Source organism: Equus przewalskii, chromosome 16 (assembly GCF_037783145.1).
Source record: "Equus przewalskii isolate Varuska chromosome 16, EquPr2, whole genome shotgun sequence".
In the NCBI taxonomy this organism is placed as follows: Eukaryota; Metazoa; Chordata; class Mammalia; order Perissodactyla; family Equidae; genus Equus; species Equus przewalskii.
In genome coordinates this window covers 11134673-11162054 of record NC_091846.1, presented here as the reverse complement: position 1 = coordinate 11162054, position 27382 = coordinate 11134673, and the positions used below count along the sequence as shown (strand labels likewise).

The 27382-nt window shown below is 40.7% G+C and overlaps 1 protein-coding gene across 7 annotated transcripts in view; it reads right to left on the bottom strand.

Annotated features, from left to right (window-relative positions):
• The window catches only part of FRY (FRY microtubule binding protein), a 403013-nt gene that overhangs the window by 238259 nt on the left and 137372 nt on the right, over positions 1–27382 (bottom strand). For 2 of the 7 annotated variants that reach the window (XM_070577931.1, XM_008510860.2), the window contains exon 1: positions 495–1615. The exons of the other annotated variants lie outside the window; for them this stretch is intronic. In XM_070577931.1, coding sequence (XP_070434032.1) covers positions 495–564 — 70 coding nt within the window. In that variant the 5' untranslated portion in view covers positions 565–1615. Of the gene's footprint in view, positions 1–494; positions 1616–27382 lie in introns of those variants that run through there. 7 annotated transcript variants of the gene reach the window in all.

Below are 27382 nucleotides of genomic sequence, written 5' to 3'. Positions count from 1 at the left end.
CCACATGGGCAAGAGAGAGATCAAATAAATGTGCAAAATGCCTCTATATACAAAAAAGACGAGTCTTAGGTTTTGAACTGTTAAGGACTTTTTTTCTTTAGACAATACCCTAATAAAACAATTATGAAGTATTCTGAAACCCTGCCACACCCCTTTGATTAAACCAGACTTCACAAAATATTTAGATAAAGACTGAGCAAATCAAATAAACATCGAGGCAGGAAATGCAGCCGGGAATGCCCCTCATGTGCTCTGCCAGAGTCTGAAGGGCCATCTCACTTGAAAATTTAATCAAACAAAATCTACTTTAATTCCATGGCAGCCTTTGCACTTAAAGAAAGCTAGTTCCGTCTCTGACATTTTGCTTTTCATAGCAGATGGAAGCAAAAAACTTCCTCAGCTCACAGGCATTTGCGTCCAGTTGAGATTTTATTTCTCGAACCTTACGCAACATCCAGCAAACAAACAAAAAAAGGTTATTTTCTATTACTCACTATTACTCCAGGATTTCAGTAAATATTTGATACTGATCTCAAAGAAGCCGGAATCCTGCTGGCTGGCCATGTCAGCTGCATACAAAGAGGCTCCTCCGACTGGACTGCTTGCCGCTGGAGGAGCAGGTACCGGGCGTGGAGATGTGCCTGTCACAGGTTAGTGATGTAAGCGGGATCAGGAGCTGAGACGAAGCCTCTGCAGATCTACCTCTGGCGCTGGCAGGCAGTCCTCATTTAAAGGACACCAGGAGCGGGAGAGAGATGCTCGACCGCTCCTCCTCCTCCTCCGGGTCCAGGACTTGCTTCTTATTTGCTGGGTGCTGATCTCCCTGCAGCCCTCAGAGGCGGTGGCCGCGACTGCTTTCATTTCTGGGCTGCCATAACCAGAAACGCCCGCTGCCGGCCGCCCACAGGATCTGCTCCAGCCAGGTACGGTACTAAAGAAGTCTCCACCTGAACTCTGATCCGTTTTCCCTTGGGAGGAAGGGTTTCTTGGCGTGCCTCCCTGACACGGTGCAGACAGCCTCCCTGCCCACACAGCTCTCCCCAAGGCAGCCGCAGGGCTGAGGGATGGGCTGGGAGCACCGCCCCGTGCCCCTGCCCACAGTCTCAACCTGAGCCACCACTCAGTCCCTGACTCAGCTGGAGGAGGAATGCCCCAGCTTCTGTGGATCCTGTCTTCAGAAATGCTTCCAGTGAGCAGCCCGCGTGTGCACTAGCTCCGACTTCCCCTTGTGTCTGTCCCTGAAATATACACAACTGCATCGCGCTGCAGTAAGCGGAGCTGCACCCCTGGATCTCATTGCAGTGACGTTTTTAAAAAGCCCCATCCGTCAGCCCTGTTGCAGTAGGAAAGCTCAATAAGAAGACATTTGCCTGGGCTTTTTCTTCCTCTTCTTTCATGGGCACAGTGGAATCTGCACTTCGTGGTCTCCCTCCTGGTCATGCTGTCATCTCCCCAGCCCTAATGTGTGCATCTGGGGGAGACAGTATGAACTGCTTAGCTGGCTTGTTTACGGAATGTCAGGCTTCACAATGGATCCGTTTCTCAAACCTTTCATTTCTAAGAGGCACCAAGCCCAATAAAGCCTATTTTATTTGTATTGAAAGGATAAAAAGCAAAAGCATTACATTCCTGGTGGTACAATGGCTTTTTATTTCATGAAATCTTGTTATCAGGGGTCCTGATTTCAGTTAGCTTTGTTTCATGTTATCATTCAGCTTAACTAGGGAATTAAATAAGAGTACTTTTAATTTTGACAGGGTACATTTGAGTAGGTGGGATTTCGCCAACCATCTCATAAATCATGGAATCTTACCCCCTTCCCAGTATATTTATAGCTAATATTTTCCAAAGGAATTAATAAACCATATTAATATTACTTAACATAAAAAATAGTTGGCAACCACCTCCCCTCAGTCAACACACAAATAGGACTTCTCAGACTAACAGTTCATTTGACAAATGGAAGGGAAAGAGTACAACATACTTTTTTTAAGACTAAGAATTTTAAAAATTCAACACTAAAGAGAATTTTTACGACTATGTCCTAAAATGCCTTAAGATACTATCACTATAATGACCTTTTCCAACTTTTTATACTTACACAAAAGGAAAGCACTCAACCACTAAGATTTCCAGCTCCACTCCTGGCACTTTATTCTCAGGAAGTCTCTTATAGGATTGATTTTTTTTCATTTACATGCTTATTAGAGTTGATGAGCTAATTTTGTTTCACCACCTGTACTTTGAATATATGGATTTCAGGTGAAATAGGACTCAAAGATTTTACCTCGAAGCGGCTATTATATCTGAAAACAAACACTAATATCCATGCCCACCTTTCTGGCGCCTCCCCCACTGCAGATGGCAGTGAATAAACAGGGGGTCTGCATGGTGCCTAGAAGTTAATGAGCACAGACTCTCAAGACAGGCCCCAGATTCCTACCTGGCTCCAGACTGTACTAGCTATGACACCCAGGGCAAGCTATTCACCTCACTAAGCCTTAGTTTCCTCATCTGCAAAGTAGAGATGCTAGTGGTACCTACCTCATTCAGTTGTTGGAAAGATTAAATGACATTATGAATGAAAGAGCTTAGCATAGTATCTTGTATACAGTAAGCAATTAAATTTTAGTTACATTGATATTTACTATGAACCCTTAGGGACTCGAGAATAGAACTTTTTAATTTAAGTTAAATACATTTTTGTACCATTTATATGACTTAGAGGTCTTCACTTTTGAACATCAATGATGATTATTAGGGGATAGCAAGAGGCAGACATTTAAAACAGCTGAAGTCAGCAAACATGCCAGGCTATATCATTACTTAAGTGTACAGAGGGTCTCTGTTGACTGTATAAAAGAGATCTTAACTGACTTTTAAAAGTTTTCAATCCTACTATAAACATATTAATTTGCTGAGAATGCCACTCTTGTATATATTTCAGGAGGAAACGATCATAAAATTTTAAAGGCTATTTAGAAAAGACTGTTTTTAATGGCATCTAGTTTTCCCTATGAAGAGTGAATCGGCAACTAAGAGCCCAGTTTCTGTCCGTTAGAACCTGAACTCTTGTCCAGTGTATGCTTTTTTCGCATTCGAGTACCTTTAAAGAGAGCACATACTGTAAAAGAACAGAAAAGGCCTTTTGTTTTGTTGAAAGCCCTGCAGATCAAGTAGAATGACACCTGCTGCAAGCTTTTGCAAACATGCATCCTTTTGTCTCCTCTCTCTATCGGGAGGATCTAAAACAATGTAGTCAGAAGAGGCACCTGGACAGAGGTACTTAACATACAAAATCAAATCTGAATTCATCCCTGGCTTTCAGCTTTCATATCGGTGAAAACAAGGGACCTTTCCTTAAAAATCTTAGGAGAACATACGATGAATCTTTAAGCAAGAAATTAGGCGTAGACGTTGGAGGCTGAAAGAAAAGTAGCAGTAACACAGGAAAAGTAGGAGGCCTCAGGAAATGGTAGCAAAGAGTGGAAAAAAGTCAGAAAGTGACCCGAGGCAAGCGATAATAATTAATGACACCGTCTCCATTTACTGAGCATTACTACTGTGATAAAAACACCTACTTCATCATATTTAATCCTCATCCCAAACTTATGAAGTACTATCGATGGCCCCATTTACAGAGAGAAAATGGAGGCTTAAACAGGCATAAACTAAGGTCAAAGTTATATAGCTGGTAAAATTTAGGTCTCGCAAAATTTAGAACTTGAGTTATTTATGATAGCTTTTTTTTTTTTAAATCATAAGCAAGGAGAGAATCATGGTTACCAACTTCCTTAGAGAGAGTTTGAGAGGAGACGCTAACATCCTCGTTATCACCAATAGGAGTGCTTAAGGCCCATTGGTTCTCCAGGACTACACATTACCTTCCCGTCTGGCTTCAGCCTGGGGGACGAATCGTTCCCTGAGGGTTGTAGCCCCACTGCAAAGGAACCTAGAGAAGAATGCCATTATTTTTCACATTAATTTGATTTGTTGTACAGGTTGTGGGCTGTACAAGGACGTCTGACCTGGGGTTGGGGTGGGGCAAAGGAAGGTGGAAATCTAGTTTGAACTCCACTCTCCAAACTGTAAAGGGGTGGTGATGGGGTGTGTCTACCCTGGTGTGGAGCGGTATCTGCCAAACACTCAATCCACAGCAAAGGGTGCCTATTTGTGATCAAGATACCTAATGGGCTAGTGGTAGCCTGCGGCGGTACAGGAGGAATTAAGAAAACAGTGTTTCAAGAAGGCAGAGGCCAAGTGGTCCCCTATGTCCCAGGTTGCTGAGTGGCAGAGTAGGATGAGGGTGGTAGAGGGTGCATGGATATGTCTTAAAACCTATGGCATTTACTCACATCCTGCCTGAATTCCTAGTATAACCATCTGTCTTAATTCTCCCTCCAGAAGAGCTGTGTGTCACTCAGTTGTGTATCCCCCACAGCTCCTAGCGCACAGTAAGTCCTCATGCAAAAAACAAATATTGAGTGAATCAGTGAATGAACAGACTTGTCACGCATGCCTAATGCTATCTGTTGCCTACGAAAAAAATATGCAACAGAAGTGCAATCGGGTTGTGTTTTAATTCGTATTTAGTTTTCCCTTTCCTAGCATTTTTGACAATTCTTTTTTGAGACTAAAATGTGTGGTGTTCAAAAAAATGTGAAAACAAAGCTAGGCAAACGATCTGGATGCTTGCCAACATCAAGAGGCATTACCTAATGATTCTAAAGCATCTGATCGAGTTGACGGGGTTAGGACTGGAATCCTCCCCCTTTCCCTGTGGATGGCTGCACGTGGGTTCACACGCATAATTATTGTCACAGAGTGACGTGTACATTCATGCTCAGAATGTATTAGGCAGAAGAGAAATGTTTCACTAGCATCCTGAGGAAACAAAGGAAAATGGCTTAATGTAAGATAAAAATTGTCTTATCAATTTTTGATCAGTAGTTTCTAATTCTCAAAAAGCACTAAAAATATTATATTCCTACTACTATCTATACATTGTTTCTTACTAAGAACTGTTCCAAATCAAATTAAGCATTGTCTGGATTGAGTTAGAAAGACAGCAGATGAGATCAATGGAAACAATTACAGAGACAGGGTTTGTTTTTCTTTAAGCAGTAGAATAAGAGAGCTTTTAGAGAGGACCCAAGGAACAAAGTGTGGAGATAAATCAAAAACTTCTTTTTTGATCTATTTTAGATGCATAATTTGGGTTGATCTATCCTGTGCTAAGAAATAGTAGAGAAATAATATGAAGTGATGCCACACAATGTTCATTTCATAAACATAAAATGTAATAATCATTCCCTTAAAAAAATCCAACCCATATATACAAATCTTCACAACAATAGATTCTGCAAGTTTTGAAAACATTTACTCCATTACTATCCAGCGCAATTTTTCCAAATGAATTGAAATATATTTAAATGTTTTGAATGCAACAGAACGCCATTAAAGCGCAGCTTGTTGTCGCACAGATTCAGACATAAACGAGGAAAATCATGTCTCCTGAAACTGTTTTCATTAAAAAATGTAACAGAACCCAGTTTTCTTCCTCAGTCACCTCCTCTGCAATGGAGTTTTATAGGGAACTGTGGACCATGACGAAGAATTGGATGTTGGTCTACTGCATGGGAAGCCCTTGAGGGATTTAAGCAGTAGAAGACAGTGGATGACACTGAGACGTGGCAGCAAACCTAAAGTCCATCCCCCTTGCTGCTCTACACAGGGAAGTCCCTCTTCATAAACTCACTGTCACCCAAGGGGTTTTACCAGTTTAGAGTGGGGAAGGAGAAATAACACCTACTGAGTGCTTGATGTGAAGACACTGTGTTAGGCTGTGTCTCAGAGGACCTGTATGGGCAAAGCAGGACAAAAGGGCACATCTGTGGGGCACCTGTTGGGCACCTCTCTAAAAGTGGCACTGAGACATCATTAGAATGAATTGGGACTAGGGCATCAGTTAACTCAGGTCTCCACGCCTAGCATCCTCATAACTGGTGAAATGAAAATTGGGCCTCTCCCCCAACACTGCCCCAGATGATTGAATGGTGACTTCAAGGCAAATATTCAAAGGATATTAATTAGAAGAAGAGCAATATAGCATACCAGAGTCAAGTCCCTGCTCTATCGTGCAGGACCTGTGTTGTAGGCAAAGTTGTTGAACATCTCACAGCCTCAGTTTCCTCGCCTGTAAAATAGTGCTTATTTATCACACAGGTCTGCTATGAGGATTAAATGAGCACATAGGTAGATGACAACTGTTAAGTAGCAGATCTGGAGCTGGCAATGAACCCAGTATATGCAGCATAAAATTCCCCCTTAACTCCACAGTCAGGTTAGGAAAATGGGGAGAGAGGGACCCTGCCTCCAGAGGGCTCCCACCTCCAGCCACTTCTGGCTACCAGGGTCAGGCTGAAGTTTTGCAAAGGTAAAGGCAGCTTAAACATGTGCATGTACAAAAAAGTGTTTTTTAATATTTTAGTGCTTCTAACTTTTGGTACCCAGGGTAAAGCTTAGTAGAGAGATTCTAGTTAGCTTAGTATCAGCTCAATATTTACCTAAATTACTCTTCTCATTAACTTCTCAAGGTAGGGCCTGAATATTTGGATATTATTAACCTAAAGCCCAAACCAGGAGATGTTGTCATTCATACATATTTTGCACTTACAAAGATTTGACCTCAATTTCTGCAGAATAAATGTAAGGCACACATAGTATTTAATATTGTATTTCTAGACATATATGTAAAGTGAAAATGTGGAAGGGTTTCTTCCACTGACCTTTATCACGAAAGCACACAACAGTACTGATAACGTTACTACCCTATGTTCAAATATTACTATCAGCAACCTGAGAAATTATTTACACTGAGATACAAAGAGGTCCAATATAACTAGCTACATCAGTAGCCAACAATTAATGCAGGATTATAAAATATCAAGTCCTTTCTGAAGAAGCAAAAAATAGCATTTGCTTTGCACATTATTATTTACCAAAAATGCAGATAGATAACACTTAGAATAAAAAACAATTATATTTATATTAATCATCACCCTTCCTCAAACACTATTTGCCTTGTAAAGGAGAACTAAGGAAACATTGGTTCTTCCCCATATGAATAATAATCTAACAAAACAAAAAAGAAGCGTTCTCATAGTTGCATTAAGACTGTTGAGTGGTAAGATATTTTCATTATTTAGTGATAAAAATTAAGTACCTTTTAAGGCTAGAACTAATATTCCCACTAATGTTCTCAATTTCATCTATAAGAATATATATTAGAGTTTAAGTCGTAAGGGGCAGATCAATTTTTCCTCAAAGGCACCACTTAATTTATATAGTTATTTAAATCTATAATTTTAAAGTGAATGAAATTAGGGTAAATTAGAAATTTTGATGCGTTATTCATAAGCTTGCTTTTAAGTTTTATACATATTAAATTCTTTTCCTTCTTCAAGGTGTGATCACATGTTTACAGTTACCTACCAACAAAGGTTGAAGGGCTGGGAATCAGGAAGCTTTTATTCTGCTCCTAATTTTGACCCTGATACTACAACCTCAGACAAGTTATTTCTCTACTCATGAAGAACATAGCTTCTTATTACCAACCTGCCTCATCTCTTAGGGCAGGCCAACCTTTGATTTTCCATACTATTGGGAGGAACCCTGGCATGAGCAAGGCATACAATGGATAATAAATTATTTTATGTAAGGCTTTGGTATATATTATTTGAAATTTTTGGCAAAAGATTCACCTTAATTATGTTTTCATAAAGCCAGTATCAAAAGTATTCAGTATAAAGCACACACTGACTAGTAGGAGAAGCTGACACAGGACCAAAAAGTAATTGGGAATCAGAAAGATGAATGGATATAAAAGTGATTGAGTTGTCTATTGTGAAATTAATAAGGCATTATCAAAGTGCTTTGTTCGGCATAGAAGAAAACTGATAGAAACTAGACAACTGGACAAGTCCTGTAAATCAAGGACAAACCACAGCTGAAGCCAGCTTATCATCACTGACATGAAGAAGAGTTGAACTAAGGAATTAAAGATATACAGAGCATCCCTTTGTTTGGAACTAATGCTTTAAAAAGAAGTGTCTACTTCACTGGGCATCATCATTGATTAAACCTTCAAAATCTTCAAAATGACCATCTGTTCATGGTGCTGTGTGGTTCGGACCCTCGGATTCCTGCCTTTAGAAGATTGTGGTTTGTGCCAGACAACAGAGAAGCAGAGAAACACATACATCACATTCTCCACCCACAAGCACAGTTCAAACGTAATAGAAAATGTAACCGTGAAGGGGCAAGTATATTTTGGAGGATAGAGAAATTCTTGCAAGGCATGTTTTTAGAAAGGCTGGGGAAATCACCACCCTGCCTTGAGCAGACAGGCAGGGCTTTGTGTAGGAGGGTGGGGCTGTTAGAAACTGTCTGAATGATGGAAGGGAGCAGCTTAACAGGCTGTTGGGGAGAGCAATTCCAAATGCACAGCTCAGTTTAGGAGCCAGAACTGAGTAATGATCTTTGCAGACAGTCAGGGTGGGTGAGGTCTCAGATCCCAGGCTGGGCTGAGAAGCCCAGTGAAACAGAGTTGGAAGGTCATGATTCTGACCCTCACCATGTTAGCTATGGAGAAACCCAAGCTGCTGGCCAGCCCTACTCCACTGAGTACTGGCCACAGTGATCCACGTCTGTGTTTGAGCTATTCTCTTCTCATTTATAAGATGCACATGGTACTATACTATCTGTTGTCTACAGAAGATTGTTTCATGATCTCAAAGGAGATTCTGTAGATGAAAGGGCTTTGTATTCTCAGGGTGCTGGTGTTAGGATGCTCAGGGCTCCAGCAGTGTAGGATCAGACAAATAAAAAGTCAGCAGGTCCCTCCTCAGTCCATCGCTCTTAAGGAAATACACTGTCACCTTCCTAGCTATTGCACATTGCCTGCTGGACTTTAGTTTTGTGTTTAGGGACATACTGGGGTTGTTCTGCTATTTAAGTGACCATTTCCAACTCTAGGAATGTGCTGGTGGTTTGCTTGGGTCTTATCCAAATGCCACTTTGGCATCTCTGGATAAATACAGGATGGGTGGCGACTGTAGTCAGCCTACTGCTCCACCCTACCTCAAGATTTATTTTCCATCTTCTTTGCTCTCCAAGGGAATTTTTCTTTTTTTCTTATCCTTTAAAATTTTTTTAAAAAATTCACTTTTGTCTATGAATTCTTATATCTTCAACTTTATATTACTTTCTTATATATAATTTAAATTTTGTGTTCATTAAAATGGGTAGCAGAAGAGTAAGGAAAAGGGATATGGACGTGGGCCTTCTGCTGCACTTTGAGACAAGATAAGATGGCAGGACATTTCTGATAGTAAGAGATGTATTAGGAAGAAGGCTCAATCTGGAATGAACATAGCAATACTCTCTCCTTTGGCTTTATATCTACTCTTACAGATGAGGAAACTGAAATTTATGTCGATCTGACAGCCAGGACATGGCAGAGTATTGATAACATCATAATGAAGACAATTGCTGGTTGTGTGATAGAGCCAGGACTGGAGTTCAGATCTGATGCTAGGCCAGTGACGCCCAACAGAAATGTAACGTAAGCCACATGCGCAATTTAAAACTTCCTAGTACCTACAAGTATACTAACTAAAAATAAACAGGTGAAATTAAATTTAATATATTTAACCCAATATACCCAAGATATTACCATTTCAACATGTAATAAATATACAATTATTAGTGGGACATTTAATATTCTTTTTTGCACTAAATATTTGAAATCTGGTGTGTGTTTTATAGCACATCTCCGTTTGGACTAGCCTTATTCCACACACTCAGTAGCTGCAAGTTGCTAGTGGCTCCCTTACTGGACTAGGCAGCTCTAGGCAGGTCTTAACTCACTTTATTCTGTGCACTCCTTCGGCAGTCTGGCAAAGCTGGGCTCCGTCTCATAATGTGTTTACATGAACAAGACAAAATCCATGGGATTACTAAGGAAACCAGTTATTTTGAAATACATTTATCAAATTATTTTAAAAATCACAAAATTGTGGTATTGTATATATGCATTTTTTAAATAATACATTAAATAACATAACCCAGAGACAGGCTTAATAATTATAATTTTTAAATAAGTTAATAAACATAAACAATATTGAAATCTACTCAAAGCAACTGTAATGTGATGAAGGTATCTGTGATTTCAGTTGGCAGCAAAGTCATAGGTACTGCTAACACTATGTGTGTTGCCTATATTTGTAATTGGGGAAAATACTCAATTTCAGTTAGAAGTTAATGAGAAGTAAAATGTAATTTCTTCCCATCTAAGTCCATGGACCCCCTCAGTCCTACCCACGGACCTTCTTGAGAGCAGGTGCTTGAACCACTCATCTCCGCTGCTCCTGACACCACGCCTTCCAGGAGAGCTCAGTTTCAGGTGATTCTTGAAGATGCTCATAAATAATTGCTGTACATTTGAGAGCTTCTCATGCTTTTCCCCCCGTACTCTTGATTCTACTTCTTCCTCTCCTTTCATCGCTTGCTCTTTCTGTCATCCCCACTATACTCTTCAGTATCTTACACTACTATGAAATATCCAAGAAATGTTTAAAGAATTGAGCCATTCAGTAAATGAAAATAATAAGTATCATAGGGCTTTTCCTAGAAACCAAAGGTACAACACTTACCCCAAATTTGCGCTTGACTATAGAACACCAGCTAATTACAATCCCATATTCTATCAAGTGCATGCAATATAACTCACATTGTATGTGATCTAGATTGCCTATGTTTGAGAATCTAATATATAAAATGTCATCCTCACAAGTTAAATAAGCTCCTCTCCAAACTTACATGTATTGCTAAGTTGATGAATGATATCCTAAATTCTTTGGCTATTCAAACGGAAAGGAGACATGCTATATTATTATATAGACTTAGAATAGCACTCTGATGTTTACAGCCAATCTAATTTTAAGATTTCATTTGTTTTGAGTTGTGGAACTAATTTGGTGGATCAAAACCAGCATATTTTTCTAATAAAATAGAACAGGAAGGAATACATCAGAGTGTGTCATACAGTAATAAGTGTGAGTACTGTTTCATGAAACTTCTGTTTTATATATATAAATATGTATGATATATACATATATATACACATGTGAATGCAGGGCTGCAAAGTAAAATATATTTCTTATTGTGAGTCATGGTCAAAAATGTTTGAAAATCTTATACATTGCTGGTGGGAATTCGAAATGGTTCAACCACTATAAGTCTGGCAGAATTGCCATATGGTAGTAAGAAATGTATTCCACTCTTGGTATACACCTCAAAGAATTGAAAACAGGCACTCAAACAGATACATGCATGCACATGTTCAGAGCAGCACTGTTCACAACAGCCAAAGGTAGAAACACCAAAACATCCATCGATGGTTAAACAAATAACCAAATTGTGGTATATCCATATTATTCAGTCATAAGAAGGAATGAAGCACTCATACATAATACATGGATGAACCTTGAAAACATTATAAGTGAAAAGCAAGACACAAAACGTCCCATATTGTATGATTCCACTTATAAAAAACATCCAAAACAGGTAAATCCGTCGAGACAGAAGGCAGATTGGCTACTGCCAGGGAGTATGGGGAGTGGGAACGGGGAGAATCTGCTCAGTGGTTAAGGGGTTTTACTTTAGAGTGCTGGAAAAGTTTTGGAACTCAAGAGAGGTGGTGGTTACACAACATTGTGAATGTACTAAAAGCCACTAAATTGTCACTTTAAAGTGGTTAATTTAATGTTATGTGAATTGAACCTCAAGAAATTATTTAAAGAGAAAAAAAATGTTTGAATGCCCTAGTTCTAGAAGGCTTGTCACTACGTCTACTTTCCATTTGCGTCGTGTCCACTTGCTGTGCTGCTACGTCTCCACCTAGTGGTGAAGGAGCCTTCCGTCTGGACTCAAGGACTGAAGACGCGTGACTGCCAGGATAGCCTCCTTCACATCACGAGTAGTTCAATATTTGAAGCAAAGCAAGCCCAAGCCTTTAGCTGGTGTCTACTTCATGAGTGTCCAGATGATGCACAGTGATAACCTCCAGCCCCCGTGAGCTTTAGGTAGGGGAGAAGGATGGTTTCCAGTCATGGCCCTGAAATATTTCTCAAGAAGTCACTGAATCTCTCTGGGATTCATTGATCTGTCTATAAACTGGGGCCAACATCCCCTATGGCACAATTACTAAGGGTTAATATAAGATAGCAGAAGGAATGCACCTAACACAGGTAGATGCTCACCAAAGGTTACTTCCCTTCCTCAACTGTCCTCATTTCTAAAGACACTTGGTATGGACTTATGAACACCAAACGAGATGACTCATACCTCCAAGGGGGCTTCCCTGCTTCAGACTGTCGTTGGAAGAAAGATAAAGACTGTGGGTGTCTGCAGCAAAGAGACACGGATCTGGAGAGTGCAAGCTCAGAAGCAGAAACTAAACATAATACAAAGCCAGGAGGCCAAAGCAGCAGGGACCTGGTGGGTACCAGGTGAGTAACAGGAATGGGAAAAGAGGAAGCAAAAGATCTAGCAGACATTCTAGTTATTGTCACAAATGTTGCCTGAGGTTTCCTAATGGGGGCAGGGAGGGTGGGCAGGGAGAAAGAGACAGAGAGACCAAAAAATACATCAGGCAAAATATTTGGATATTTTTTCAAGTGGGCTTGCCTTAAAGATTCCAACTTTATAATGTGTTCTATGAATGGGATAAAGGCAGACTGAACTGTGAGATGTAGTTACAAAAAACCCAGAAAAGACAGACACAAAATCATGTGCTTTTCAAATTACGAGGCCAAAGGGTATAAGCAGCTCAAAGGGTAAAAGCAAGAACTCGGAGACAAGAACCGTGAAATCAACTAGAAATAAAATAGGGAGAAAAAATTACCAGAGCAAAATGCACTGCTCCCATGTCAGAATATTCTAGGAAATTATATAAAATGGTACAATTTGGCCTTGGAAAACCAAAGGAAACAAACTCAAAACACTATTCTTATACACGTCTAAGAATGGTGATAGGATCAGAGGGGTGGGTGGTGAGTAAAGAAAACCCTACAGGCAGGTAGAGGGAGCCAGGACTCCCCACCAGGTTTCCTTAGGCAAGGGTGGGCTCCACACTCTGCAGTGGTCATTTCATGCCTTTTCTTCTCCACAGCCTTCCTGGTTCCCTCCACCCATCCCATCCTCAGGGATGACTTTGCCTCAGAGATGGTAGCAGGTGTGAACGCTCCCGTTTCTCTGCCACCAAATCCACAAAGCGACCTTCCCGCCCTCTCCCATTAGGATGGAGGAAAGGCCTCTTCTCACCCCATCTCTGCCTCCTTGCTTGGGACCTTGCTCCCTTGCTCTCTTGTATCTTAACCTTTTTCTTTCTATGAGATCTTTCCTGCCTTTATTAAAACTTATTCAATACCTCTCATCCAAAAAGCAAACAATAAACAAAACAAAATCCTTCCTTTTATCCCAGATTTCCTTCCAATTTCTAGTTTATCTTCCTGACTTCCCATCATAGCTCAGTGTCTCAACATAGCTGCCTTTACATGCTGCCTTCAGCTCCTCATCTCTCATCCACCCCAGTCTGTCTCCTGTGGCCACTCTCCTGCTAAGGTGGCCAATAGCCTCCAATGAGTCAGTGGTCACTTCTGCCTTAAATAGCATCTCATCAGCATTTGATGCCGCTGAACCCCACCCTACTTTTTGAAACTCTCTTTTCTTTGCTCCATGACCTCACGGTTTCCTGGTTTTCCAGGTCTTGCAAGGTTGGCCCTGCCTACCTCTCCAGACTCATCTTCTCTCCCTCCCCTGCCAGTTCTCTAGCCACCTCAACTTTCTCCCCCTCAGGGTAAGCAGTGCTGCTCCACCTGCCCACAGCCTCCTCTCTCTTCTCTTCCTTCAGCTAAAGCCTGTTTGTCCTTCCATCTGTCTAAGCCTTACTTCCTCAGAGAAGCTTTCCCTTGACATCCTGCTCTAAATCCAGACCCACTGTTAAAATTTTGCATCGCTCCTTTTACTTATCACAATTTGTAGTTATGCATTTATTGTGTAATTGTTTTCAACATGCTTTTCTCCCTCTTTGGACTAACTTTTTCCCTAGGGCAGATTGCATGTTCACTGTTTTACTCCTTGAGTCCTAGGATCCTGGGTGAACCCAATAAACAGAGCACATAGTAGGCAGTCATTAAGTAAATACTGAATGAATAGCTATTCGGGTAAATGAATGAATGAGCAAATATTCTAACCAATGGCAGAGAGTCAGAGCACATTAGTGACTTTAGCCTGGCTGCTTCAGGCCTTTAATCTTTTCCACGCAGAAGCTGGTGATAATTTTCAGGCTCTCAGATATCTGTTTGAACAAACTCCCATTTTGGCCAAGAGAAGCATGATGGAGAGTAATAAGCTGGCAGCAAAGGGAGGAGGAAAGCCAAGGGGAAAGTAAGTTGGAAGAAAATAGTTCCCATTTTCTGAGTGTTGATTTCTCATTTCCCTGACACAATCTCCACCCATGTCAGCTGTAGATGGGGCTCTTTCCCAGCGGCGTATTGTGGATCTGGAAACTGCAGAAGCTATACACGTATGAGAGGTGAAGCATAGGAAGCAGGGGGAAGGGAGAACAGAAAGCAGCTCTGAAGACAGAATCAAAGTCCAGTGGACCTGGGAGGAGCGGGTCTCCTAAGTCATTGAGCTGAATCCACTCATTATATAGATGAAAAACTCAATCCTAAGCTATGAGGGGCTTACCCAAGGTCTCCACTGGTCATAGAACTGGATGGGCTGAAATCCAGTGCCCTTTTGCACACCGCCAAGTGCCTGTGAAGGTAGACAGCCAGGACTTTGATCCTGTTATTTGCATGTTAAGGGAGAGATTTCGCACTGGCGCTATTTCACATCCATCCTATTCAAAGCAGGGTTTTACTTATACTAAAGACTGCTTGCATCATGGCCGTAACATCGCTAATAAGATTCTGAAACTTTTTCTACTTAGAAATAACAGGAGATGTAGCAAGTCCCAGGCAGGTGTCTAACTAGGATTGACTTTTAAAGTAAAAACTTTGACCCTTAGCTTTTAAAACAACCCTGTGAAGAGCCTGTTGATTTGAATGAGAATAGAGAGGGCAGGGAATTCCTTGCTGCACTTGGTCAGTTGGGCCGGGAGAAGTCAACTTTGTGGATTTAGCAGCAGCCGATGGAACAACAACACACAACTCTTTCCTCATTACAGCCAAGTTTCTTTAAAAAATCACAGTTTCTGTCTACCCTTCCTAATCCCACTCACTCTCCAATTTACTGCCATTCCAGCTCATTGAGAATGAGTGTGCTGCGACCACCAACGCCCAAACCACCAATGCAACCTTCCAGTCTTTACCTTGCTTGGCCTCTTGGCAGCATTTGGCACTGTTGGCCAACGCTTCCTTTTTAACACTTGAGTTTATGTGCTTCTGTGACATCAGTCTCCTCAGTTCTCCTCCTACCTCTGTGACTGTTTGGTCTCATTGTCTTCGGGGCTCCTCCTCTATCCTTCCTTGAAATCGTAAGAGTGACTCAGAGTTCCATACTGAGCTCATTTTCTTCCCATATGTATGTATTGCCTAGGACAATTCATCTAAACCCTTAGCTTCCACTATTGTGTGATGTTTCCTGAATTATTTCTGTACCTCAGATCTCACTGCTGAGGTCCACATCTGTTAAGTTCCTCTTCACATTTTATTGTCCATCTCCACCTAGATACCTCTCAGGACCTAATATTCAACATGTCTAAATCTGAACTCACCACTTCCCTGCCCCCATTTCCATTTTCTTCTTTATTGCCTGAATGGCACCACCACTTACTAAGTCACTCAAGGTAGAAAGACAAGGATCTCTTTCTTTCTCATCCTTCACATCCAAAGACTCAGCAAGCCCTGCCAATTCTCTCTGTTAAATATTTCTTGGATCAGTCTTCTCATCTTCATTCCCAGTACCATTGTCTTAATCCAGGTATTTGTAATTCCCAGCCTGACTCAATACAATAGTCTTCCTATTGGCTTTGCGGTCTCCATACTGCCGCAAGATTGTGCACTAGTTCTCCATCACTGTTGGGATAAAGCCCAACCTTTGGTTGTCATACTAGATGTCTTCCCATTTCTCCAACTTCATGCAACCCTGTGCTTTAGCCATAGGGAACTATCTGCAAGTCCCCACACATCATGCTGCCACATCCTGTTATGCTCTGTACTGCACATTCTGCTTTTTCTTCCCTATTTCCCAACTCTCACTCTCACCCATTCTTCTGAGCTTTGACTAACTTCCCCAGGCAAAATAAAAATGCTCCTCATCTGGGCTCCAGTAGCACTTATTACACGGCCTTGTAATGATCAGTTTATGTGTCTGCCTCCCCACTAAACTGTGAGCTCCTTGAAGGAAGTAGAAGGTTGTGCCCCTCATCTCTGAATTACCAAATCTAGCATGGTGCCTGGTTCATAGCACCTTCTAAACAATGCTAGCTGAGGTTTATTTCTGTGGATGAGCCCACAAGCAATAGGAATGATAGCATCCCTCTGAATACATTAAGTACATATAATATATTCTGCTGTTCTTCTAAGTGATTTTCTGTAGAAATCTACAGAAACAAGAGAAAAGAGAATAATTGTTTCATACAAAGACTAAAAATCACATGACTGTATGGAATAGTCTGTTTTTATTAAAATATCCAATCAGAGAGACATAAATTCTAGAGATTAATTTTGAAATCTGCCATTACAACAAAATTTCCTTAAATGCCATATGTTCAACCCCTAGAAGCAACAAGGGAGATGCAGGATGCGAACCATGAAATCTTATAATGCTCTGCAAACACCTGTCAATGACAAGACTTAAGTTTACTGGGACACACTTAGCTAGCTGATCATTCACGGAGAAGCAGCTGCAGCCAAGAAAGACCACGACATCTCACTGTGACTTTCTTTTCCAAGAAAGAACTAATTAATACACCTTCACATCACATGAAGGCCCACAATGTCTTTGGTTTTCACATACGGAGAAATTGAGGCATTTAAATAAGATGGTTATGGTCAAAGAATGAGTCCAAACACTGTTCTTACTGTTGCAAGTTTTCCTCTCAGGACCAATTGAAGTTCCATTTGTGGCATTACAGAGTCTAACTATGAAGCAGTTACAGTTTTATTTATTTGCTCTTCTTGGACCTCAAGTGTTCTGGTGTCGTCGGCAGTCGCCGGCGTGCTGACAGACAGCCACGGCCCCACTGGGCTGCTAGAACCACTCCAGCTTGACAAGCCGAGCTAGGCTCGCCCAGCACAGCATCACCTGCACACACTCTGCTCCCGACACAGGTCTCCTCTTGGAGCCTGACGCCCAGAAACACTGGGAAGCATGAGAAGTGCTTGCTTTGTAAGTGAAAACAATTCTCAATGTTTCTCAGGATGCATAGTGCCCAGAAATGAGCTACTAGGAGGTCAGGGAAGGCCAACTGTGTGTGAAAAGAAGACTGGCCTCAGGAAGTTACCTCACCCCAGGTTTTGCTTATTAAATTGTCTGCCACCAATGGGATAGCTCCTGCAGTAGTTAAACACACGTGTGGGGAAACCTGTACAGAAGCAGTGTTCTTATTCAAATTTCAAACTCCTCTTGTCCTCACCCAACTCCTGTGCTTTACTTGGAGGATGAAAATAACAGCACCTGCAGGACTGCTTGCTCTAACAGACAACAGACCACAGAGGGTTTAAAAAAAATCAGGTAGATGACTAACTCTCACACTTAAGCATAAAAACATATGTCTCAACTGCTCTCCTAATTTCATTAAACATGTATATGTGTATGTAAACACACTCACTGACACACTCACACACCACACATACCCTGGGATTAACTCCTCAGCCAATTAAGAATACAGACTTAGTAGAACAAAAATACTCTTTCCTCATGTATTTTTAGCTAAGAGCATAAACAACAGCAATTATAAAACAGGGAAAGTCCAGTGAAGAATCTGATCTTCTGTTATACTTTCTGAAATACTAGCAAGGAAGAATAAGCACTAGCTTCAATCTTGCCACAGCCGCCTCCTTGCTGTTCCCTGAACAGGCCAACCCCAGGGCCTTTGCACCTGCTTTTCCTTCTGCCTGAACTCCCTCTCTCCAGAGGTGCACTGCTTCTCTTTCTTCAGGTCTCTGCCAATCAGCAAGATCCGCCCTGACCATCATATATTAGGTAATGTTTCATTCCCTGGCCCTAAATCCTCTTTTCCTTGCTTATTTTATTCAAAGCATGTTTCACTTTCCAAATAATACATATTTACATGTTCATAGTCTGTCTCCCACTCCCACCAAAATATACGATCTTCGGGGGCAGGGGTTATGTCTGTTATACTCCCTACTGTAATTCTAGTACCTGGAACAATGTTGGTAGGAGACAGGTGTTCAAGGGATATTGAATGAATGAGTAAATCAATGAAAGAATTTTGCTGCAGTTGAACTTATTCTGTGTCTATCACGTAAGATAACGTGCCAAACCAGCAAGCAAATTAATGTCGAATACTATTTACATTAACAAATGCTTACAATAGTACCTTTCTGCTCATGAACCTCGACAAGCTGTGGTCTGTGCTGAATTAAAGGTCTGGGCTGACTGTCTTTGAAAGCATTTCATTTCTCTCTACCGCATCCATGTGCTGCCATGAGGGCGACATCGCCTTGGGGTTGGTAGCCCTGTGATGTTCTAGATTGACGTGCCTGTACGATGATTTGCTTAACCCCCACTTCTCTGAATTTGATTGAACTCTCCCTGCCCTGACTAGAAAGAGGGATAGTTCTGTGGACTGGCAGCCAAGAGATCTGGGGTGCCTTTTACCCAAATACTGAGTGTGATGGCTGAGGACAAACACACGGACTGTGTCTGTGGGGGAGACCACGTTGAACCAGGGCAGTGAGTGCAGAACTGGTTGTTAAAGCCCAGGATGCCCAGGGTGGGAAGAGAGAGCACCACAGAGCTGGTCTGGGTCAGTTCTGGCCTTGGACTCTTGCTGCTTCTGGCTTCTGGAGTGGCCTGCGTGGGCAGGGTGGGTCCATTTAAAAGGAGCTGATGGGCATCGACTTCGAGCCTTGGCACTGTAAAACTTAGACATTCTGTTTGCAAATGGTGTTCTTTCTGGTTAGACGGAAAAGAACTTTCATTTCTCCACATTATGAGTGAAACACTTTAAACGGACTTGACCTTTTAAGAATCATCAGACAGACAACTTGAAAGGCCTTTTGTGATAAATATGGCACAAGCAGCGGAACATTTAAGACTCAGGCGGTGATACGGGAAATTTAGCAGTGGGCAGCTTTAATCTTGTTAATATTTCTAATTAGAGTCCCACTTTATACATGATGGCGAGACCTGGAGCTATGTGGATATTACTAAAGGATATTACTGTTAGTTCTATGACAACAGTCCTGTTCTGATCTCTCAGATGCTTTAATTAATGATTTGGATGAAGCCAGAGGTGTCATACTCATCACACTAGGAGAATAAAGTAAAGGGGGAGGGGGCCAAAGTCCTACATATAACAAATGATAGCCAGGATCTCTCCTGTAAATGACTGGCACAAGACAGAAAATGGACCAAATCCAAAATATAATATCTTACTTCAGGAAAAATGCCAAACTCTCTACTTTGGCCACCCCAAAAAAGCTTTCAAAAGTAGGGTGCCTCTCTTATATATTCATTCACTTCAGAGCACATATGGATCTGTAACTATACATTTGTTTGTTCACTTGTTTACTGACAGCCTTCACTGATACATCGTAAGCTCCAAAGGAGGCAGAGATCATGTCTGCTTGGCTCCCTGCTGCATAGCCAGGGTCTGTGCAGTGCCTACGATGCAGCAGGTGTTCAGGATACATTTACTGAGTGAATAGCTGAACAAATGAATAATCTGTGGAAAGGATGGAGGAAGATGACTTAAAAAACAAGTCATTTAAAGACGTGGCCTTTCTCAAATCAAAACCACAATGAGCTATCAGCTCACACCTGTTAGAATGGCTATTATCAAACAAACGAGAAATAATAAGTGTTGGCAAGGATGTGGAGGAAAGGGAACCCTTGTGCCCTGTTGGTGGGAACGTAAATTGGTGCAGCCACAGGAAAACAGCATAGAGGTTCCTTAAAAATTAAATATATATGGGGCCGGCCCAGTGGCACAGCGGTTGAGTGTGCATGTTCCGCTTCGGCGGCCGGGGGTTTGCTGATTTGGATCCCGGGTGCGGAAACGGCACTGCTTGGCACGCCATGCTGTAGTAGGTGTCCCACATATAAAGTAGACGAAGATGGGCATGATGTTAGCTCAGGACCAGTCTTTCTCAGTGAAAAGAGGAGGATTGGCAGAGCAGTTAGCTCAGGGCTGATCTTCCTCAAAAAAAAAAAAAAAAATTAAAAATAGAACTACCATATCATCCAACAATTCCACTTCTGGGTATATATCTCAAGAAAATGAAGATGCTAATTTGAAAAGATATATGCACTCCTATGTTCACTGCAGCATTATTTACAATAGTCAAGATATGGAAACAACCTAAATATCCATGGATGGATGAATGGATAAAGAAGATGTAGGGAATGGAATACTACTCAACCATAAACAAGAATGAAACCTTGCCATTAACAACAACATGGATGGACCTTGAGGGTGTTACACTAAGTGAAATAAGTCAAAGGGAGAAAGATGAATACTTATGATCTCACTTACACGTGGAATCTAAAAAACTAAACAAAAGAACACAACAAAGCAAAATCTCATGGATACAGAGAAGAGAGTTGTAGTTGCCGGGGCAGGGAGCGAGGTTGGGGATTGGGGAAAAGGGGTGAAGGAGGTTGGGAGGTACAGACTTCCAGTTGTGAAGTTAACAGGTCATGAAGATGTGGTGTGCAGCATGGTGACTATAGTCAGTGGTACAGTACTGCATATTTGAAGGTTGCCAGGAGAGTGAAGCTTGAAAGTTCTCACCACAAGAAAAAAAAAGTTTTCAGTAACTTTTTGTGGTTACAGATGGTGACTAGACATTGTGGTGGTCATTTCACAGTGTATACTGATGTTGAATCACTACGTTGTATACCTGAAACTAACATAATGTTGTATGTCAATTATACCTCAATTTAAAAAAAAGATGGCATTTCTCCTTGACTGCAAGTTCAATGTTAGTGAACAATGCTGAGGCTAGCAAAGGCAATCTAGATGTCTGCAACATGGGATGTGACCATCCTGCCTGATTCTCTCTGTGGCGTAATCTGCCTGCTTCTGCATGTTGCAATTTAAGAAGGATATATTTTATGGGCTGAATTGTGTCCCCACCATCAAATTCATATGTTGAAGTCCTAACCCCTAGTATCTCAGGACTGTATTTGGACTAGGGTCTTTAAGGAGGTAATTAAGTTAAAATGAGATCACCAGAGTCCTAATCAAATATGACTGGTGTCCTTTAAGTGGGGGGACGTTAGGACACAGACACACACACAGAAAAGATCATGCAAAGACACAGAAAGAAGATAGCCATCTGTAAGCCAAGAAGAGGGGCCTTAGAGAAACCAACCTTGCCAACACCTCAATCTGACTTTTAGCCTCCAGAAAGCTGAGGCAGCCTCTGTTGTTTACCCCGCCCAGTCTGTGGTTTGTTATGGCAGCCCTAGCAAATTAATGCATATAAGTAACTGCTTAACCAACTAAGAGTGTATAATTTGAAAATAAAGTGAATTAAGAGGGCAATGAGCACTTTCTTCAAAGAACTAAACAATCATTATATTGAAGAAAATGGAAAAGGGAAAACTTTCTGACAAAAAGAGACATCTGAAAGTGGAACGAATGAGCATTCTGATATATAATTTACTTATTTACTGAAGTTATTATTTATTGGCTGACTCCTCTGACTAGAGGTAAGCTCCATGAAGACAGGCACACAGTAGGTGCTCAAGAAATATGTCAAGTGAACGAATTTGCTCTGGAGGTAATGAGTTTCCTGTCACTGGAGGCATCTGAACAGAAGCAGCCACACCCTCCATGAGGATATTACTGAGAAATTTCTTGCAGAGGGCACAGGGTTAGGTCACTTCAGGGTCCTTTTTCAAAACTGAAATTTTATTAAACTAATCCTACTACTGATGGACGAAACATAAGTAGTCCTCATAGTAAAGGTCCACATTTAAACATCTGTCTTCATATACGGATTCTAGTCCAAGTATCAGGACCATACACTTATATTTTGCATTTTTTCAACCTGAATGTATTATTGACCTATTGTATCTCCTAACAAAAGAGAAAAAAATTTTAAGTATAATTTACTCTAAATTGTTTTCTAAAACCCAGCTCTTTTCAGCTTTTTTGTTTTTTAAGGAGATAGACATTTCTATTTCTTACGTCTGTTTAATTCAGAGCATGAATTCCAACAGCAGAAGATGGTGGAGCCTTAATAAATGTCTAATGATGAATAATTAATAATAGTAAAAATTATCATCTTCTTCTTATACTCCCAAGGGCAGTGGCAGATGGTGAATTCTGACTGTGCCTAATTCTGGCTGTGCCTGTGGCTGCCCGTAGATCTTTCAAGAAGCCAGCATCCAAAGAACACAGTGAAACTCACAAGAATCTCATGAATTTTGCTGTTGTTGCTCCAAAGGTTCTTTTGGCACAGACTCTGCTCTAGCAGATGAGCCTGTGTACTTGCAATCACAGCAATTCAGTTAAAAAAAAATCGCTAGACGACCTTACAGAGATTTTGAAAAATAGGCCTGTCCTCGAAAACAAAAGAGTAAGGGGGACAGGACACCCTCCTACTTCCACTCCCTTGAAGAATTTGAGTCCTAATGTCAAGATTTGAGGCCTTTCACATAGCTCAGAAATACTGAGTATTATAATGTTCAGGTAATTGAGAAGCACAGACAGTTTCAGTAAATTCAATTTTTGTTTCATAATTCACTTTGGCAGATGTTTAACATTTGCCTGCTCCCATAAACTTTATTTCCAACTTGCTAAAATTCTGCCATGTGCCAAGAGCAATACTACATATGGAGCCAAGATGGCAACTCCTGCAACCCAACATATGTCTCGGTTTGTAGTACCTCCACTTTCATGTTTGTTTATATTCTAGCCATACCTCCAAAATCTTTATTTTCATAAGGAATATTATCACTCTAAATGGGACCAAAGAAATGATTAACAGTGATTGGAAGCCAGATTTAAAAACTTTGCTATGAAATAGATGGTGGCAAGTCAAACGTTTACAATCTTAGGCAGCAGTGATCAATCCTGAAAGGTAAACTGTGTGAAATAAATCCTAACAGTCAACTTTCCCACCCAACTCCCACAGCCCATTGCACCAGCATGAGGGCGTTGGGAGAAGTGCACTGACAACAAAGAGGAGTTGCTAAGAACAGGGTTATCTGCTCCATCTTTATCTTCATCACTGAAAAGGCAGGGCTTGTATTAGACAGGGCTAGCACTATAAAAAATATTACTTGAGGCTCTGGGGGCTCTCAAGAAATGCTTGTTATTCTGTCCATTGGTTTCCAAACTGTTCCATGAATCACTTTTTTTCCTTTTTTTTGAGGAAGATTTGCCCTGAGCTAACATCTGCTGCCAATCTTTCTCTTTTTGCTGAGGAAGACTGGCCCTGAGCTAACATCCATGCCCATCTTCCTCTACTTTCTACATGGGATGCCTGCCACAGCATGGCTTGCCAAGTGGTACCATGTCCGCACCCGGGATCCAAACTGGCGAACCCCGGGCTGCTGAAGCAGAACATGTGCACTTAATCGCTGTGCCACCGGGCCGGCCTTATGAATCACTTTTTAAGCGGGGTTTGAAGGAAAGAGTTATCCTGGTTCGTTACAAAGGCTTGAGGCAGCATTGGTGAGGTGGAAACTGCACCAGACTTGGAACTGGAAGATCTGCATTCAAGTCCAACCTCACCAATTAACCAATTGGTGACCCTGAGCAAATTATTTAATTCTTCCATTCCTCAGCTCCTGTCCACAGAAAAATAGGAACGTTGATAATACATGCCACTGGGTGTATTAATTAACCAGAATTGGGAATCCTTTCACAATGTATACATACATCAAATCACCAAAATGTACACTTTTAAATATCTTACAATTTTATATGTCAATTATACCTCAATAAAGCCAAATAAAGAAATGCATGCCACTGAGGACTGTGCTAAAGATAGAAAGAGACAGTATATGTGCACAGCATGTACTAGGCCTCACAATGACATTAATAGCATATTTATACTAATGATGGTATTTATTGAGAGACTGCTATGTACCAGTGACTATGCTAAGCACTTTTTATGCATCATCTCACTTAATTCTCATAATAACTCGATGAGCTTGGTATATTATTCCTATTTTATAGATGAAAAAACTGAAGTTTTGGGACTCCAGGATCACTCGGATAATAAATACTTGCTTGGATGAAAATACGTAATTTTTATGAACTTTAATAGCTCCATGACAACCCAAATTGCACCTAGCCTAAAAGGGGTTAAATAAATTATTTTAATCTAGTAAAAGAACTAACATTTAAGTGCCTCCTACGTGCCACATATGGGCTATTTTACACATTACTGGACTTAATCCAAAGACCTGTGTGTGTGTTTACGAATGAGATATTACCCCCATTTTAAAGACGGGAAAACTGAGGTTCATCAGGGTTAAGTTATTGCCTAAGGTGGCACAGCTGTAAGTGACTTTTGATTCCAAACGCAAGCATAGCCCAGCACACAGCCTCTCTTCAATTTTGTGTTCTCATCTCTTCTAACATTAGCTAACTGAATGAAGGCAATAAAAAATAATACACTATAAGAACAAAAGATAACATTTTCTCTTTTCTAATTCTTGCTTTTGGATACTCGTTTAACATGACTATTAAGCATTCAATCCAAAATCTGACCATGACCACTTTATTTTCACTGACACAAATAAATAAAATGAAAAAACAAACAAATCTCTAAGGAGAACATTGTTTTAAAATGTAACATACAGTTAACATCAGGTCTTTTAAAGTAATTCTGACCAAAACTAAATAATCAGTCTGGTCCCCACTTTGCCAACCAACTTCCTTTACATCTTTCCACAACAGGGAAACTTCTCCTCATCCCACCATCCCCACCACTATCCTCTCGCCACCATCACCCCGCCACTCCCCTGATGCCTCCCTTCCCCACCCATCATGTTCGTTGGCTGCTCCGAGCCTTTGTTATATTCTCCCTTTGCCTAGCATGCTGTCTTCTTCCCCAGTTCAAATTCTGTTCATCACTTAAGGTGGTGCTCAAGCCCTCCCATTCCATGAGCTTCCTGACTACTCTTCCTGACTGTCTCTTCCAGTCTCTTACTGCATTTAATGGCGTCCCTATTCCATATGGCACTTGGTTATTAGCTTCAACAGTTCTAGATGTGTAGCCCATCTCTCCAAATGGATAATAATGTCCTTGAGGACAGACTGTCTTTATTGTTTTTCTCTTCCCTACTCTACTCAAGAAGCTCTCAATAGTTTTATAACAACGGAAGAGTATAATTTTTTTAAAGGGAAAAAAACACCACTGTCTATAAATGTTGCTAGCATCTTTTTCCTTACAAGCTATTTTTTAAAACTTCAACAAAGAAAGATAATCTTCTCCAACTAGGCACAGATCATTGGCTATTTTCTAGGTTTGTATAATCTAGCATTTAATAACTTAATAGTAATATCTTAACAATGAAGTTTGATAAAAGTGGTAATACTAACCGAAAATGATATCAGTTTCTTTGAAAATAGGGTAGATGGTCAAGAGTCTTTATTTATTCAACAGATAGCTACTGAACACCAATTAATTGTTTGACACTGTGTTGGCCCCTCTGGATCCAGTAAGAAACGGTCTTAACCCTCAATAAGCTTACAGTCTAGTAGCAAGACCAATAGAGATTGTTCTATATGATAGTGGCTATAATGTAGGTTTCTATAATAATTACACTCTTTAATAAAATAGAATCAGATTTATTACCAGATATGCTCAATGTCCTATATAAGTGTTTCTTAATGAGTATGATACTACCCTTTAGGGGGCTTTTACGAGAAATGTGGAGGCATTTTTGGTTATACAAGTGATAGGGGAGGATGCTACTGACATTTTGTGGGCAGGGGACAGACTGCTCAATGTTCTGCAATGCGTGGGGCTCTCCTGCACAACAAAGAATTGTCTCATGTCCCACTGACTTTCAAATGCTCCCCTTGATGTCCTTATAGACGAAAAAACTCGTTTATAACTATCTAAGTCTGGCATCCTGCTGTTGCACATATAAACAAAGTATTTTTGCACGGGTGAAATATCTTCTAAATTTTCACAGAATGCAATTATTATGTAAGTTCAGGAAAGAATATACTTTGTTGTGTTTGGAGCTTTACCAAGAATTGGTCATTAATTAAGGAAATCATAACACTTAAGGCAGGCAATGCCACACCTGGCTCACAGCTGTGTCAGTCTGCCTGGGGGGCTGTGCATTCACCGTGGCTCTGTAACACGTGCGTGCATCTGACGATTTCAGCACGTCTCTCCGCGTAACACTGTCAGAGTACCGAAAGTGTTGACGCTCAGAGTAGTTTAGCATGGATTACTTTCCTTACCCTTCTCTTTTATATTACAGATATAAGATACAGATACAGGTATTGAACATAGATTTTTTAAAAAAGTTATATGGATAGGTATTATCTTTGAATTCCATTTCAGGATAGTAAAAAAGATGTGACAAAATATTTGTTATAGAAGAGGCAGTTGAATCTTATAGGTCGAGAATCACTAACTCTAGGCTTGTAAAGAAATTTAAAGACAAAGTTCTTGACATTAAGAAGTCAATTTCCTTTTTCAAGTTTTCTCTCTTTTATCTTTGTATGCCGTCAAGGGGCTTCCCACAGTCAGCCAAGCTTCTGCATCATGGGCATTTTTAGCAGCTACCATCTGATCTCTGAGTTCTTCCTGCAGTGAGAGGAACTGGTGTGGATTTTGGAAAACACAAGAAAAAGGCAGACATAGACGAAGAGAGAAAATTTTTACCATAAACTGCTACACTGAAGAAGCCTTACAGTCAGCCTGAGAGGAATGAAAAAATTCAATCAAGAAAGGAGTCAGAAAAAAAAGAAGATATAATAATTTATACCATTAAGACATATTTACTAAAAAATGGGAACCCAAAGAAGTATAAACTAAATCCCTGCCCTCAGGTGCTTGCAACATAACTAAGCATGCAAATACTATATGCAGTGTCTCGCAAACCAGGAGTACCCTGACACTAAATACAGTGAATT